The 18,135-nt window shown below is 37.1% G+C and overlaps 1 protein-coding gene across 2 annotated transcripts in view; it reads left to right on the plus strand.

Annotated features, from left to right (window-relative positions):
• The window catches only part of ITPR2 (inositol 1,4,5-trisphosphate receptor type 2), a 493,382-nt gene that overhangs the window by 93,679 nt on the left and 381,568 nt on the right, over positions 1 to 18,135 (plus strand). For both annotated transcript variants that reach the window (XM_033222612.1, XM_033222613.1), the window contains 6 exons: positions 6,195 to 6,310; positions 7,219 to 7,305; positions 9,408 to 9,566; positions 16,076 to 16,174; positions 16,483 to 16,566; positions 16,855 to 17,001. In XM_033222612.1, the coding sequence (XP_033078503.1) occupies positions 6,195 to 6,310; positions 7,219 to 7,305; positions 9,408 to 9,566; positions 16,076 to 16,174; positions 16,483 to 16,566; positions 16,855 to 17,001 (692 nt within the window). The remainder of the gene's footprint in view (positions 1 to 6,194; positions 6,311 to 7,218; positions 7,306 to 9,407; positions 9,567 to 16,075; positions 16,175 to 16,482; positions 16,567 to 16,854; positions 17,002 to 18,135) is intronic.

Consider the following 18,135-nt stretch of genomic DNA (forward strand, 5'->3'; position numbering starts at 1 on the left):
TTTAAAACTTCTAAAAATAAAAGAGTTTTATACAAACACTGTATTTCAGGATGCATTTCTTAGAGAAACTGAAAAACAAAAACAACCCAGAGTTGTATTTTTAGCTAATGAATGCATTCCTCTCCTTGCATCAACTCTGAATTCTATTATTTTTAATTTTTGAAGTTTGTATTTTGTAAGAGACAAGTTCTTGCTTTGTCCTCCAGGCTGGAGTGCAGTGGTGTGATCATAGCTCATTGCAGCCTTGAACTCCTAGGCTCAAGTGATCCTCTTGTCTCAGCCTCCCAAGTAGCTGGGACTACAGGCATGCACCATTGCACCCAGCTGATTTAAAAAAAGGTTTTGTCGTAGAGACAGGGTCTCAATTTGTCACCCAGGCTGGTCTTGAACTCTTGGCTTCAAGCAATCCCTCCGTATCAGCCTCCCAGAATGCTGGGATTACAGGTGTGAAACACTGTGCCTGACCTGAATTCTATTTTCTAGTGGCTAGTGGCTCCTTGTCTGCCTGCCCCTTATTCTAATGAGAGTTTTTTTTTTTTTTTTTTTTTGTAACCATTTCCATTTTATCATTGGGAAACTAGCTTGCTTTTCTGTCTCAGAGACCATTGTCTTCATTGAACTCTCCTGGGTCCACTTTAAGTCAAAAAGAAAGAAATAAAAGTCCCCGAGGCTTTCCCCACCCCAACTTTCTCCACGTGGGGAGAATAAAGCCCTTGGTAACCATGTTCCCTATGGTTATGAGGTATTTTTTACAGGCTACCATGAAAGAGCCATTTGTTGAATGCCTGCCTTGTGACAGGCACTTGCATCATTTAAATCATAAGACATCTTTAGGAGGAAGGAGAAATGAAAAACCAAATTTTCTTTCCACCACTGCCAAACGATACTGCTGGCCAAGACATAACTTGAACTTTACATATGATAGCCCTGAATAGAGTCCTAAAGTCAGTTTCTGGGGTTCAGGAGTAGCCTCAGATACAAATATTGTAGAAAGTACCTTCACAGGTACAAAGCAAAACATTTCAAAACTATTTAGACAGGTATTGTAAGTGGAGGTTTAGACTGGTTTCCTGCCACATTTCCATGGAATCATGTGCAAAGATTGGCTCTTTGACTTACAGTGTTAACGTGCTGTGGGTTACGTGCTCCATACCGTTTGAATGGCTTTCGTATTTCTTCCCTCTGCTAGCATTTGTAAGTAAGCAGGCTAAAATGCCACCAATGCTATCAGTTTAAAATGAACACTTCTGAGTGGCTTAATTTCCTTCCATAACTGTTCAAAAAATAAATAAATAAAAGTTGTAATTCTAAGCCATTGTTCTTATAATATTGTCTGACTGAACATATGTCTGGTTGGATTACTAACATTTCCTGAACTTTTGTAATTCTGCAAAATTGTTGGCCTCAGGTCTTAAGGTTAAGCTTTTAAAAGAATTAAACAAAAATAACTTCCTTTTATTTGTGCTGTTGATGCTCGCTCTGAGATAAACCTTTCCTTTTTTTATTCCTTGAGTCTTGAAATGCTGAAGAGATTGTTGTTAGAATTAAAAAACGACACTGAGTCTGTTTCTGATTGGACTCCATAAAACATTTTTCTTAACAGTATTATACCTCTACAGATCAAGGAATACTAGAGAGTTTAGAAGCAGGATGCGGAGGGCAGGTGAGACCGGGTTGCTCTGAAATAGCTGTGATCCTGCCCACTGAAAAAAAGTAGGCTTGTCAAAGGCTCCGCCCTTACTGATGTTAGTGACGGCATCTGCGTTTCTAAAAAGATATTACATGGTAATGAAGATTTAATCCTCTTCTTACTGTATTTGTTCCAAGGAATTTGAGAAGTTTATACAAAGACACGCTGTGGCATCTTAAACCAAAGGGGTGAACACCTTGTCATTAACTGGGCACTCTTGGTGTGTGTTCAGGTTTCATCTGAGACTTTTCTTTTCTTGGCTTATTTCAGCTTCCCAGTTGCATGCCTAACTTCTCTCTCTGTCCCCTTTTTAAAAAACTTTTGTTTTAACTTCAGGGTTACAAGTGCAGTTTTGTTACACAGGTAAACTTGTGTCTTGGGGGTTTGTTGTACAGATTATTTCATCACCCAGGTTTAAGCCTTGTACTCATTAGTTATTTTTCCTGATCCTCTCCCTCCTCTCATCCTCCACCCTCCAAAAGGCTCCAGTGTGAGTTGTTCTCCTCTATGTGTCCATGTGTTCTCATCTTTTAGCTCCACTTATAAGTGGGAGCTAAATGTAACTTATTTGATTTTCTGTTCCTGCATTAGCTTACTAGGGATAATGGCCTCCAGCTCCATTCATGTCCCTGAAAAAGACATGATCTCATTCTTTTTTTGTGGCTGCATAGTATTCCATGGTCTATATGTACCATGTTTTCTTTATCCAGTCTATGACTGATGGGCATTTAGGTTGATTCCATGTCTTTGCTATCGTGGATAGTGCTGCAATGAATGTATGTGTGCATGTGTCTTCATAACAGAATGGTTTATATTCCTTTGGGCGTATACCCAGTAATGAAATAGCTGGGTCCAGTGGTATTTCTGTCTTTTGGCCTTTGAGAAATTGTCTTCCACAATGGCTGTACTATTTTACACTCCCACCAACAGTGTAGAAGTGTTAATTTTTCTTCATAAACTCACTAGCATCTATTTTTTTTGACGCTTTAGTCGTAGCCATTCTGACTGATGTGAGATAGTATCTCATTGTGGTTTTGATTTGCATTTCTCTAATGATCAGTGATGTTGAGCTTTTTTTTCATATGATTGTTGGCCGCATGTGTGTTTTCTTTTGAAAAGTGTCTGTTCATGTCCTTTGCCCACTTTTTAATGGGGTTGTTTGCTTTTTACTTGTAAATTTGTTTAAGTTCCAGAAGCAATTGCAACAAAAACAAAAATTGACAACTGGGATCTAATTAAACTAAAGAGCTTCTGCACAGCAAAAGAAGCTATCAACAGAGTAAACGGACAGCCTACAGAATGGGAGAAAATTTTTGCAAACTATGCATCCAACAAAGGTCTAATATCCAGCATCTGTAATGAACTTAAACTACTTTTCATTACTCTTTGCTGAGAGCTCTGTAAGGTTTTAGTCATCTCTTCATCTTAGTGAGGCTATTGCTGAAAGAATGAAGCAATATCAATAATAATGCCTTACATTTATAATACGACTTTAAAGTTCACAGAGAACTTTCACACAGATTTTCTTTTTGCTCATCTCAGCAACCCTGTGAATTAGGTATGGCAGGTATTTGCACTTTTATTATGCAGTAAATTTAGAATCAGACAAAATGTGTGACCAGCCCAAGAACAGTAGATTTTTAAAAATGTGTTCTAAAGGAGGCAGAGAGAGAATTAAGCATGCATACACCCTACTGCCACCAATGAAAGCTTTTTAGCAGAAGTCTGTGTGTGCTCCACCTTCCCTCCTATTATCCAGAACAGTCCTGCAAGATTAGTTCCCATGCAGAAACAGATCAATTATTTACTGTAGTATAAAATGAGATGTCCCCTGTGGGAGGCTGCTGAGAGGGACTGTAAAACTAAGGCCCTGAAATGAAAAGGGCTTTTGAAACCCAAGACTTTGCACTTCAGATAGAGTGGGTGGAAGCTTGTTCATTTGACTGTCTGCACTTACCCCTCCCTCACCTTTTCCCACCCCTGCATCTAGTCGATTATTAAGCCTCTGGTTTGGCTGCTTTATTTTACATGTATGGCTACCCCAAAACTACCGTACAGTTCCATCGCTACTGTCTTTTCACAACAGCAGCAGGCTTTGGGGATGGCCTTCCTGCCCCTTGCTCATGCCATCTTTCACATGCCCTAAGAGCTTCAAAGTCTGTAGGAGTTCAGCATTTTCCATGGGATATAGTCCATCCTCCTTAGCCTAGAACATAACACTGTAGATTTTGACATCAGCCTACCATTCCATTTTTATTTTGCTGCCTCAGTGGTGATTTTCCTGCATGGTTAGGGGTCCCTTAGCATTCTTTTCTGCCTTCATACCAGCCACTGGCTCTGTTTGGAATGCCCCTCACCTCAGCATGGGAGCCCTCTTGCCCCTGTGCTGAATGAGTATTGATTCTTTAAAATTTGGCTGTGTTTTCTCCTTTCTTCTCCTTTTTGGAAGTCTTTTCTGACCTCCGTTGCCTGTGAAGTTGGCCACATGCATCTTTGTGGCTCATAGCGTCTTCTCCACAGCTCCCTTGTGAAGCTTCCAGTAGACCGTGAGCTTGTCTGAGGACACGGTCTGAGGCTTAACCCCTGTTCCTGCAGGGCGTGACCCCCTGTAGGGGACTACCATAAACACAGTTTGGCTGAATGTTTGGCTTTACTTCACCTCAGCCACCACTCAGGAGCATTTGGCCTGACAGCCAGTGTGCTGACTCCCCAAAGATATCGCTAATTAGGAGTGCTATTGAGGTGGTCTGGGATTTACAAAAATATTTTCTCTGCTAAAGGATAATTTCCAATTTAGCTTAATTAGGAATCTGTAATAATGGAGAGAAACACAATTTTTTTTCTTTCCTTTTATACATGAAGAAAGTCAGAAGCATAAACTCCAGATTATGGAGTTCAGTTCCCCTTAATCATAGATTTGTGCTTTTGCTGAATGCAGACAGTGTAGAATTTTACCACTTGCCTAATACAGGATAGTCAAAAGAGTCTGCTGTATTAAATTGGGAGCACTCTTATGGAAATATTTGTAAACAACCTGTGGATTTGTGCTTCAAGAAATTTGTAAAATTTTCTTTGTAGTTGCTAAGGTACAGGAAATAACTTTTAGGGCTTGTATGATACGCTGCCAAGGAAAACATTTTCCAGGCTGTCAGTCTTTGGTCACACACGTGCTACGTGTTGATTCCTGTATCATATTGTAATTGTGGTGGCCTCTCAGCTTACTTTCAGCAGTTTGAAGGTATCTGTTTTCTACTACCTATATTTACTCATCCATATCAGTACCCTTTAAACTAGAAATTAAGATTAGTTTGCTGTTACCTTGTCTGTATATGGGGTGTGGAACAATCAATGGAATATGTGTTTGTATAGAAAAAAAAAATAATTGTCTTGTTTTTCCTACATTCCTTAAAAATTTTACAGCCATATTTCTTGATCATTTATGCCATTAGAACCATGAGAAGGTGATATTTGAAAAGATATCATCTTTTTAAACACAATCAATTTTAAGGAAAATAGTGGAACAAGCATATTATATAATATAATCAATAATGTGGCTAAAGTAGATATTTGAGTTGACTGAATTTTATTTTTGTGATAGTTATTTGTCAAATGAGAATGACCCTAAATATCAACACTTCAGTCAAAATAAAGTAAATTAGTTATTTTGAACTCGCACGGTTTTTTTGTGAGAAAAATGAAAATAAGGTTTGAATTTTCTGTATTACTACTCTTTTGTGGTCGAATACTGAGAATTAACCTTTATTCTAGATTGTAATCTATTCCACAGTGTACAAAATCATTAGCATGTGGCGAAACTGTTGAGTTCTTCCATTCTTCTCATTGAAAATAAAACGTTTATTTTGCTTCTTGACTTAGAGATATCACAACTGTAATATTCCTGTATGATTTTCTATCTCGATGTTTAGTAGTAGAGTCAGGACTGTAATCTTGGTTTACGTGTTTTATTTTGCTTTATGTTTCCATCATATCATACTGTCTTTCAGATTTTCACATCATATTCACTTAGGTATTTGGAAACTTGGGGAGTGAATGACTCTAATGGTCAGCTGGAATCTACTTCCTAGATCATTTTGGCTGTCAAATATACACAGCACAACTATGTATTAATTGTGCAAAGTCAGATAAGGCAGTGAAAGTCACTAATTTCATTCTATTTGCTTTCTAAGACCAGGTCCCCCATTATAATTAATCCATGCCTTATAATAATATCACAATTACATGGGTTTGATTTCTTTATACGCTGGCTATAGTAGTCTTTAAAAAACTTAAACTAATGAAGAAGGGGATATTTTAACTGAGTGTAAATAATTATTTGAAAAGGATGTTATAGAGTGAGTGGAGAGTTGGCCGGAGGATGGACTATATGACTTTTAACTGTTCTGTATAATAAGGGATTCCAAGATTCCAAAACTGAGCTATAAGGGAAGTCTAAGAAATGCTGGTAGCCTTAGTTACAGTGTTTTCGTTTGTTGGTTTGTCACAGACTGCCTTTTCAAGGTGTGCCCTATGAACCGATATTCTGCCCAGAAGCAATATTGGAAAGCCAAGCAAGCCAAACAAGGGAACCACACCGAGGCAGCCTTGCTGAAGAAACTACAGGTAAGGACCATGCTTCCAATTGTCTGGCTTAGGCTAACCAAGTACAGCAATAACAATAGATGTATTTGGAGCTTTCTAGCTTTGTCCTTTCACCCAATACACAGAGGTTTAGAATACATACAGCAGCACATTGATAGTAAAAGGGCTTTTCAAGTAATAGGGTGTGACCATTTATTTCCTGGCATGTAGGTAGTGCGTTATTGCTGCTGTTTTTTTAGGGTGTGCCAGACTAATTCAAAGCTTCCCATCAAAATGAAAACCAATTCAGAATCTCTGTAAGAATATTAAATCCAGTTATATTTTACTTGACATAATCCTTGATATTTTTCCTGAAAGACTATGGAGAAAAATAATTGAAAGACCATTGTTTATGGTTTGTCTGAGTGTAAATTCGATATAACTTAATTTTGCCTCATTAAAATTCCTGTTACTTTCAGAATTAAGAACTGTACTTCTCGAGACTTTGGAAATTCTCCTATTATCCTGATTGGCTTTTCTAGCAATATACCTTCTTAAAGTAATTTTATAAGAAAAAAGAGCCTAGTGCTTTTCTGAAATGTCCAACATAAAAGTGGCCCAAGACATGTTGGAGGGCATTTCAGCATACATTGAGAAATCATCACACTGTGTTATAATCATTTATTTAATTACTCCTCCCTTTGGGGAGTCATCCACTCCCCAAGTTTGCAAGTACCTGGGTGAATATGATGTGATAATCTGAAAGACAATATGATATGATGGAAATATAAAGCAAAACAAAACACCTAAACCAAGATTACGGTCCTGACTCTACTGCTAGCCTATTTTATTCCTGGCTATAGTCTTGTTCCTAAAAAAATATGTCTTTGTCAGTTGTTGCACTCTGTTTACTATATTTCCACACTGAATATTTGATAATCATCTTATAGCACGCTGCAGAACTGGAACAAAAACAAAATGAATCAGAGAACAAGAAGCTGTTGGGAGAAATTGTGAAATACAGTAATGTTATACAAGTAAGTATTTTATCTTAAACGAGGTATTTTATGGGGAGTTGGTCAATAAGTTGGCAGGAAAGCCAAACTGCATTAAAATTTTGAGCAACAATAGTTTGTTCTTTGATGGGAATTATAGATGTTGTGATGTATTGTGATGTATTTAGTTGATATTCAGTACACTATTCTGTATGTTTAAGAATAAATCTGATATTTACACATAAAGAAGTGATCTTATCTGGAGGTATGCACAAGTTATTACATCAAAAAGAAGAGGATCAGGAAACAATTTCTAAAGGCCTGTCCTAAAATAGTCCTTTAGCTTAATGGGACCATGTTTAACGTACGGAGCTTAGCTTTTCATTTTGTGAAAAGAGAAAAGTTTTCACTTTCAGCTGGAAGTCATCCTTGAATTGTTATTCGAAGGTCTTCTATTTCAATTAGTATGCACACTCTGTTTTATCTCAGCTGCATTCCTTTCCTGTGTTTCATTTAGATCTTTTTAGCTTCTTACTTGGTTATTTGCTAATATGTGCCCCACCTTTTTCAAAAAAGAATGTCAGGCACTTTCCAAAATGCAGAGCACATAGTGAGATAAAATAGAAATAAATAAAGCAGTTGGGTCACAGGGAAAATCATGGTTGGATGAATAAACTGAAATCAGGGGTGAGGCATGTTTATAAAAACCATGTTGTAAAGTCTGGTAAATTTTGACTTGAAGGCTTTTTCTTGCCCACTTAGCCATAGGGAAGCATAGTCTGTTACAGCATTGGCTAGGAGATCTGCAGCACAGAGCCAAATCAGAGGTCTAGAAGCACAGCTGTTCCCAGGAGTAAGACCAGGGAAGTGTTTCTCCTATGTATCCTCATAAAGAGAACACTGTGTAATATAGTAAACAATAGCCTTGACAGCTTCCTTACAGTAAATGCTACAATGAGGCATTTCATAGAGCTGTTTTTTAAAATAATATCCCTGATATTTTGTTATTGGCCAATGGCAAAATGCCAGAGCACAGGGCAGTCAAAGCAGTGCACTGTTGGGATAAGATGAGAGAAGCTGGGTCGGCAGCTCTCTGAATGTATGACTTAATCGAATGATGGATAATGTGAAACCTGCAACCTGAGTGGGCTGGATGTCCCTGGGGCAATCCTTCATAAATAGAGTTTCTCTTAACCAAGTTTTGATTAAATGTCAGCAAGTGGAACTTATGTTCCTTGTCAAGTACCTGAAGTGCAAATGTTAGCTTGGTCAGTGAGGGGCTGAGCCATGTTCTTTAACATGGTGGATCCCAAAGGCCAGCCCAGGAGGGTTTCTATTGGTTTATGGTAACATAAGGACCCAAGAGTATGATAATGAGCATTTCAAAATGCTGTTTTTTTTTTCATTTAAAGAACTGTCTTTTATTTTGAGATAATTTCTTTCTTATATTGTGAGTACTAAAATGACCACTGTTTTTTGAAATGATTGTAATAATAGATGGAAAGAGTATTTTATTTTGGTTTTGCTACTCAGTAGAATCATATTTTGGTAAGATTTTGTTCACAAAGTCCAAAAACATCTGAGAAGTGATGCTTTTACACTCATCTGGGAGGTGGTAGGGTCAGCATCCCCTGGCAGAAGGTGTAGAGCCTATTTAGGATGAGCAGCTGCCTCCTTACAGAGGAAGAATCAGGGCTGACTGTGGGCAGGGCTGGTTAATAATAGTAAGTGGGCCGGTGCATTATTTGAGTTTCTTGGCCTTTCTTTAGTATATGCTGTTTTGTGGCTGTGCAGGCATTGAGAAAGGATGTGCTTTTGGGGAAACTCAAGGTCTCCTTTGGAAAACCTAGTTTTAGCCAGTGTTTATCAGTAAGATGAAAATCATTCGGAGGGGTCCCCTCTTTTTTTTTTTTTTTTGCTCCCTATTATGCCCACTTCATTATGAAGTAGAATTGGGGTGAAGGGGAAGAAGAACCCAAAGAAAGTCAAGTAGGAAAGATGGTGAGTGTGGAGGCTGAAAATACTCCTTTGTTTAACTTTCACCGCAAGCCGTGTTAGATGAATATATATGTATAAAACATATGAATGTAATTATCAGAGGAGAGCAAAGAATAAAGGTGGTAATCTATGTCTTTTCCCTATAGCTACTGCATATAAAAAGCAACAAATATCTTACTGTCAACAAGAGATTGCCTGCTTTACTGGAGAAGAATGCCATGCGTGTGTCCTTGGATGCTGCAGGAAACGAAGGGTCTTGGTTTTATATTCATCCCTTCTGGAAGCTGAGAAGCGAGGGTGACAATGTATGTAATATACGATTAAGAGGGAAATAGTGGGTTCATAAAGAAAATAATTCATAGTAAGTAAAGATCCAGAAAGTACAAAAAAGAAAATACAGTTTTTGCTCAATACATGATTTTTATGTTAGTATCTACTAGGTTAAACATGTTTATTTATAGTACAAATTGTGCTCAGAAATCATAAGACAAAGTTCAGATTCATTTAAAATCTTCCAGCTAGAATTTGTGTGAAAGAACTTAAGCAACCTTAATATTGGCTGAGACTTTTAAAAGAGAAGGAGAATTTACTTTTTTGCCTAATCAGGAGGGAGCTTGGTCTGTGTTTAGGAAATAGTGTGTGCCCTTTGAATGAATGGAGTGGCACCGTGAATCATGACAGGATTCCATTTACTGGCTGTATGGCCAGCTGCTGACAGTCTATAAGTCTTAAAAGAGATGGAGTAGAGGAGCTGAAGGTTGGCATCTGCTCATTGATGACAACTATGTTTATGATATATTGTGGACTAGTTGGGGCACTGAGGCAGGAGAATCATTTGAGCCCACCAATTCAAGACCAGCCTGGGCAACATAGCGAGACTTTGTCTCTAAAACATCTTTTAAAAATGTTGTGGAATATGTGTGTATTGCATGTAAATTTTAGTGGTTGCTAAAATATTTTCTGCTACTTTATAAAATAGAGAATAAATTATGAGAAATAGTCAATAAGATCAAGAGTGTGATATTTCTGTGTGTAATAAATAAAATATTGGGTGAGAGTCCTTAGCACATGGATGATGCTCAGGAAATGCTGCTAGACACTGAGCACTGAATAAGTTTCATAAATACCTGCAAATATTGCATCGGGGGATCGGTAGTTAAGATTTTAAAAAATTAGCATGAATTCAAAGCAATATAAAAGTATAATTATTCTGATGGAGTTTTTTTTTCAGTTGAAACTTTGATTACATTTTAAATGTGTTTTGGATATTTCTTGTCTTAGGAATGTCTTTATAGTGAATCTAATTTTTCCAGTGAATTTTGAAGTACAAATTCAATTCCACAGGATGCAAGCTTCTGGATTTAATTTGGTTAATAAATTATCTGGTGATATCTCCCTTTGGTAAGGTTTGGTAGAAGCATGGCATGCAGGAATGTGATGCACTTTAAGTCTTGTGTTGGTTGGATTTCTTACAAAAATAAATGCTACTTTTTTTTTCTTTTGACATCAGGTGATGTGTGCTGTGAGCATGATACACATTTTAGTTTCATTAAATAGTTTATTACAATCAACTCTCAATTGTTCAGGGACTGATTGTGTAGCTTACGAACAACTTGTGCCTTTGAGGCCCTTTCTTGTGATGCTTGTTCCCATCCCCAGCCCTCCACTGAATAGTGTCCTTGTCTACAGGAGGTCCGTGAAAATTAAATATGAAAACAAACAAAACTGGAGCTCAAGCTCGGAAGGAATGTGATGAAATAATTGAATGAATTGGAGTTTTTAGATTAGTTGTGGATTATATTAATTCATCCTATCTGCTTATATATTCGTTTTATCTATTCTTTTCCTTGCTGCTTTTACACAGTCAATAGAGAGTTGAATGTAATGAACTATTTCAAATAATTAGTTGTACTGTAAAAACAAAGTGAAACAAAACGTACCACCCAAGCACTCAATCTTGGTGAAAATGGACAATGTAATTGTTAAGTGCAATACAGGAGTTCTCCTTATCTGGATGTGCTTCAGAAAGCATGGCTGAAACAACCTTCCACACCGCTTTTTGCTGAAACAACTCACTGTTTTTGTTTGCCACTGTGTAGCTTTCGTGTGTAATTACAGTTGCTGAAAGCATAAGCACACCCACAGTCCTATATTGGTCACATAAATAATTGTATTGTAATACTCATTTTTTCCCCCCTAAAATAGGTAGCATATTTGTAAAATATAAACTGACTACGTGAAAGGCAGTTGGAAATACGGTCACTTCATAACCACTGGTTCAACTAATACTGATTTTCCTTAAAAACATATTAAATTAGAAAGAGGAAATTGCAATGTTTAGAGGACTTTTAAAATGCTATTTTACTATTTAACAATAGATGAGGCCGGGCACAGTGGCTCACACCTGTAATCCCAGCACTTTGGGAGGCTGAGGCAGGTGGATCACGAGATCAGGAGATCAAGACCATCCTGGCTAACACGGTGAACCCCCGTCTCTACTAAAAATACAAAAAATTAGCTGGGTGTGGTGGCAGGCACCTGTAGTCCTAGCTACTTGGGAGGCTGAGGCAGGAGAATGGCGTGAACCCAGGAGGTGGAGTTTGCAGTGAGCCGAGATTGCGCCACTGCACTCCAGCCTGGGCGACAGAGCAAGACTCCATCTCAAAACAAAAAAAAAAAAAAGAAAAAAAAATTAGCTGGGTGTGGTGGCGGGCGCCTGTAGTCCCAGCCGCTTGGGAGGCTGAGGCAGGAGAATGGCGTGAACCCAGGAGCTTGCAGTGAGCCCAGATCGTGCCACTGTACTCCAGCCTGGACGACAGAGTGAGACTCCATCTCAAACAAACAAACAAACAAACCAAGAACAATAGATGAGGTTTTAAGATGATATTTTGAGATAAGGTTTTCACATCCAGCAAGATGTTCTATGACCCAAATGAAATGCAATAAATAGGGTCATGATTGTCTGGGAGAAAGGAAACCCTGTCTTCAAAAGGTAATAGTTCCTACTACTTAAGGGCAACTTTATGATATATCTTATGGAATTGTGGGATGGGTGGTTTTGGGGAGAAAATAGACTCATGGATCCCTCTACTTTCAGCTGTATACAAAGCCCGTGGTTGCAGTTGAACTGCAAAGTCACTAGGGACAGCTATTAGCAGAGAACATAAATATTTCATTTTTCTTTTTTTCTTTTTTTCTTTTTATGTATCTTCCCATGGTTGAGTAGTTAATTTTTCATTTTCAATTTTGATCTAAGAAATCTTGGGTTCTTTACCTTTATAGTAGGTTTTAAAAGGGAATAAAGGTCAGATATTATTTAAATGAAGAGAAAATTTTAACTCTTGAAAAAAGAAACTCTTCAAACAGCAAGTAGACTTCGCCATTTTAGCAAAAGTATGTGCCTTGAATTTGTAGCTTCCGTGGAACTAGAACCCTGGGGTTTAGATTCCTACTGTGATGTTCTTTTCACCATACCAGGTGCCACTTCAAAAGAAGGGTAGCTGCTGGTGATGTTATATCCCTCTTTATTTTCAGCAAAATCTCAGCTTGAAGCTTACATGGCTCTTACATAGAATCCACAGAAGTGCTTTTGGAATTGCAATTTATAAAAAACATGTTTGTGTACTAGAGTGAATGTGATGGCTGATCCTAGGATGTGGCAGAAAATGTCTTCACCCTCAAATTCTTTTTTTTTTTTTTTTGAGACAGAGTCTCGCTCTGTCCACCTCAAGTTCTATATTAAATACATAGCTTCTCAGAAAGCACCTGATCCCATCTGTAAATCACATCCTGAGCTTCACCATTCTGAAAATATTACCATATTCCATAGTTGCTAAATTATCTAATTAGGTATGAATTCCATGAGAATAGGGACTACTTCTTAGACCTTTTTGTTTTCTCCCTGGCACTTCTTAATATTCTTTTTATTTCACATGATTGGTATTTTATCCATTTCACTTGCAAGTTTTATTCAGCTTGGTTAGGTAAGGCAATCATTGTCAAGAATAAGAAAGAATGAGGACCTGAAAACTACTGAATTAATATTAGATTCTACTTACGAATACAATTTTTATGAACCACTGGAAGCTGTTTCACAGATATCAAGGAACATTTTGGCTATATGATTGGTCTCTTAAAAATATATACAATGTTAGGCTGGGCACAGTGGCTCACACCTGTAATCCCAGCACTTTGGGAGGCTGAGGCAGGCGAATCACCTGAGGTCAGGAGTTCAAAACCAGCCTGACCAACATAGTGAAACCCCGTATCTACTAAAAATACAAAAATTATCTGGGTGTGATGGTGCACGTCTGTAATCCCACCTACTTGGGAGGCTGAGGCAGGAGAATCTCTTGATCCTGGGAAGCAGAGGTTGCAGTGAGTTGAGATTGTGCCATTGTACTCCAGCCTGGGTGACACAGCAAGATCCCCATCTCAAAAAAAAGAAAAAACTCTCTCTCTCTCTATATATATATATACACACACACATATAATACTTATATATACACACATTTATATATATTATATATATTTAAATATATATGTATTTAAAACCATATATATATATAGCTTTATGGGTGGTGTTTTGAAATAAATATATGGATTGACCCAAAGCTTACAGATAACTATAGTAAAATAGCAAGACTTAGAGCAGCTAATGTAGGTGCAACCAAAAGTATTCTCGAATTGGAAGGACATGGTTAAAATATGTCACTATATTTAGAAACTTATTGGCTAGGATTTACATGGCACAGATGATAATAAAATAGTAAACCAAATCCAATTGTTCTTTAAGAAATTGGAAGTTGAGAACACATGGACACAGAGAGGGGAACAACACACCTCAGGGCCTGTCGGGGGTTGGGGGGTGAGGGGAGGGAACTTAGAGGATGGGTCAGTAGGTGCAGTAAGCTACCAGGGCACAGGTATACCTATGTAACAAGCCTGCACGTTTTGCACATGTATTCTGTTTTTTTTTAATTTTTTCTTTAGAAGAAATAAAGAAAAAAATGTAATTGGAAGACCAGATGCAGCACTGGCAAAATGTGGTATCAAGCTCCCAGTATTTTAGAGTATGGATGGTGACTCAGGCCTCTACATGGCCCTGTGACTTGGAGCTGCCTTGGTGTCATGTGCAACAGCACGTATTTTCCTAGGGAGAAAGGGGATTGGGAATATGCTTACGTTGTGTTGACTTTCATTTGTTTTTGCTCATAATTTAATTTTTAAAAGGGATACCAATTCATGGTTCAAAGATAGAAAACAATGTAAAGATATATTGTGCAAAATCTCTCTTCTACTTTTTTTTATTTCATTTGCCCAGTTTCTACCCTTCTTCTTCCTCAGGTGTGCACTGGAGACATTCCTTTATGCAGATACTCCTATTCTCTCCCTCACATTTTTACACAAATGAGCATACTACATGCCTTGCTCTGCCTATTCATCTTTTCACTTAATACTGCTCCTTAATGATCTTTCCTTAACTGTATATAGAGACCTTCTATGATGAATCTTTGTGAGTTACAGCATCTGACTACTTATGGACGTGATGAGTAGAGACCAGTCCTGTAAACAGCAGGAGCTATTTCCACAAACCAAAGCACAACCTTTCTTTGGTTGGTTGGTGAGCTTGAGGCTTCTCTATTATATTTCGATTACCAGATATAGTTTGTGATAACAGTACCATATGTGAGTGTGGACTCCTCCGTATCATCCATGTGAGGTTATCTGATATTGAAAATATAAAATTATGTTTTTTAAAGTTTGGGTTTAGATTAAGTTACACTACGTGGAGAAGTTCTGTTTATTCGTATCAACTGAATTCTGATTTGTTTTTTCATTTATCAAACTAATTCATTCTAATATTTACTTGGTATAAAATATACAAAGGGAGGGTTTTGGTTTTCATTTTTGAGATAGTGATCAATTCTTTAAGTGAGATTTTATTTACTACAATAATATGTCTTCTAAATAAATTCAGCAATGTAAGTAACTTTAATAATGAAAATTAAACTGTTCTTTGTTGTCATGAAGAAAGGATAACTTCGATTCCCCACAATTTGAGTTATGAATAAAAATACTTAAAGATAAGGTGGATATTGCTACAATAGCATACATTTAAAAATCAATTAGACTTACTTCTTTAGAGGACTTTTCCCATAATCAATTTTAGTTTTTATTAAAAATGAACATCAGGTTTAAGGAGCGATATTAGTTTAATGTATTTAAGGTATGAGTGAATCAGATGCCCAAGGCTCAAACACAAAACATATTTCTACAAGGTCATGCCTAATCCTGCATTTCCTGAATTGAGCTGACATTAGAATTTTTAATACACTTCTGAGACTATGGGAAGATCAAATGTACTCATCTCTCACTGCAAAGTTGATACAAGTGTGTAACATTTTCTGCTTGCTTTTGCAGTGTTTCTAATATTTGGATAGATTGCTTTTTCTTTTTGGTGGCAGATGCATTTACTCTGTTGTGCTTGTGGCATAAGACCTCGTGGGGAGGGATAATGGCCTATTTATTGACTTTAAGAAAGCTCTAACTGAAATGGGAGATGAATATGAAAAAGATCCACAGTCGCTTTCTGAATCCAGACTGATAGGCACTATGGGACATGCTTCTATGATCATTTATTAGAAGATGTTTTACCTCAAAGAGAAAAAGAATTGAACAAAAATTTGTGTGAAGGATAAAAGAACCAGATGTCAGATCAATAATGCGGACTCTTGTGCAGTTATTTCTAGCTTCAAATATAGCACCAAAGATCCATGTAGTATCTCAGTTGTGATTTATTTCTGCTTCCTAGATTGTTGTAGGAGATAAAGTTGTTTTGATGCCTGTGAATGCAGGACAGCCACTACATGCCAGCAACATAGAGCTTCTTGATAACCCGGGGTGTAAAGAGGTAAGTTCAAGTGGAAAAGAAATGAATGTGTTGATTTTTCTCATGAGACAGAGGGAGAAAAAAGTAATATAGTTTCTTTCATTGTTTTCATGAGCATAATCCCGGTTATTCTAATTAATATCCCTAAGGTACATGTAGCTGTGATTAGCTATTGCTATTTTTGAATGATCTCTCAAAGATACTTGTATTGAGCTATATACTTCATTATGTAAAGTTGTCTTTAATTTCTTTTTACTAGTTGAACTACCAATTTCTGGTAGAGAATGGAATCTGTAGTCTTATAACTTTGAACGTTTCTTCATTAATAGGTGAATGCTGTTAATTGCAACACCAGCTGGAAAATCACTTTATTCATGAAATATAGTTCCTATCGAGATGATGTATTAAAAGGAGTAAGTATGTGCTACATAGGACATTTGCTGGAGAAATGAAGGTAGTCTTACTGAAGTGCTAGATGCAAAACCTATGTATTCACTGGTGTTCATAATTTAGAATGTGACTACACATGTTAATACTTACTCTAAGTGTTTTACTGAATTTCCCCCCCACCAATATTTTTCAATGTTTAAATAAGCATTAAAAGTCAAATAGCTAGCAGAAGGGCCCAGAGTATCAAAACCAGAAAGAGACACCTTCTCCTCACATGTGTTTGTTCAGATGTCTCTTGACTTTTTTCCTAGGGGGACGTTGTTAGATTGTTTCATGCGGAACAAGAGAAGTTTTTGACTTGTGACGAGTACGAGAAAAAACAGCACATTTTCCTTCGTACAACCTTGCGCCAATCAGCTACTTCTGCTACTAGTTCTAAAGCACTGTGGGAAATAGAGGTATGTAAATGCTTTTTGGCACTTAATAAATATTTAGATCAAAAAGGCAAGATTCACTGGGCTGGTTGTTTTATTGTTATAAGCATCATTTATGATAGAATCATAAAATAGAATAATGTTTGTGAACCAACTTGTGCCTATTCTTTGCTGTGACCAATTTGAAAGGAAACTATTTCCTAAGCCTGTCTTCTCTGTGGTATCTCTCATTTTTTCTCTCTCTCCTTCTCTGTCAAATACACACACACACACACACACACACACACACACACACACATTTTAAGAGGGTACATTACAATCTTTTAACAAATCAGTAGTGAAATGTCAAGACTAGTTAGACTGAAGACCATGTGCCTCAGATGGCACTGGAGCCAAGATGGAGTAGGAGGCCTCACTTTGAGGAGGGTTGATGCCAGAACTACTCAGTCCCTGAGGAGAACAATGTTTATTTCTTCTGCGGATGCCATTTCTATTGGAATCAGGAGACCCATAGTTAAGAATTCATTCATCTTTTTAACAGTATCACTTAAATGTGGAACATGGTAGACTAATTAAGGAAATGTAATCTATGGATTTTTCCTTAAAGGATCTTTTTATATGTGGAGGAGATAAGATCTACAGAATTGCTTATGAACAAGAGATTTACTAAACATCTAAGCCACTACCTATGGTTCTCAACCATTTCAAATTCTTCACCTGCCCTCAATTTTTAAAACATATATTTTGGGATATTCCCTTTAATATTCTAAAATGAAATTTATGGGTAATATTATTTATATATTCTAATAGGTAGAATTAGTATAATGCTCAAATTCTAAGATAAAGAAAAAATAAAAGGAAAATACTTTATAATATAATAATATGTATTTCAACATGAGAATGACTATCTAAGCAATACAATATTTATGCCTATCTTGGATGGATATGTTTGGATTTGAGAGAAGTGGTTGAAGAAGAGGATCAGAAGACAACCCATCCAAGTACAGGAAAATGAAAAAGCAAAGGTAAATGTGGGCCCTTGAAAGATAACCAGTGTTAGGAGACGTAGTAGCGGAACAAACTGAAAAACGGAGAGATAACCATAATCAAAGTAGGGATAATACTTTAGGCAAATTACCGACGAGGTGCAGAAAATGA

The sequence above is a fragment of the Trachypithecus francoisi genome, unplaced genomic scaffold, assembly GCF_009764315.1.
Source record: "Trachypithecus francoisi isolate TF-2019V2 unplaced genomic scaffold, Tfra_2.0 Lachesis_group11, whole genome shotgun sequence".
Classification (NCBI taxonomy): Eukaryota; Metazoa; Chordata; class Mammalia; order Primates; family Cercopithecidae; genus Trachypithecus; species Trachypithecus francoisi.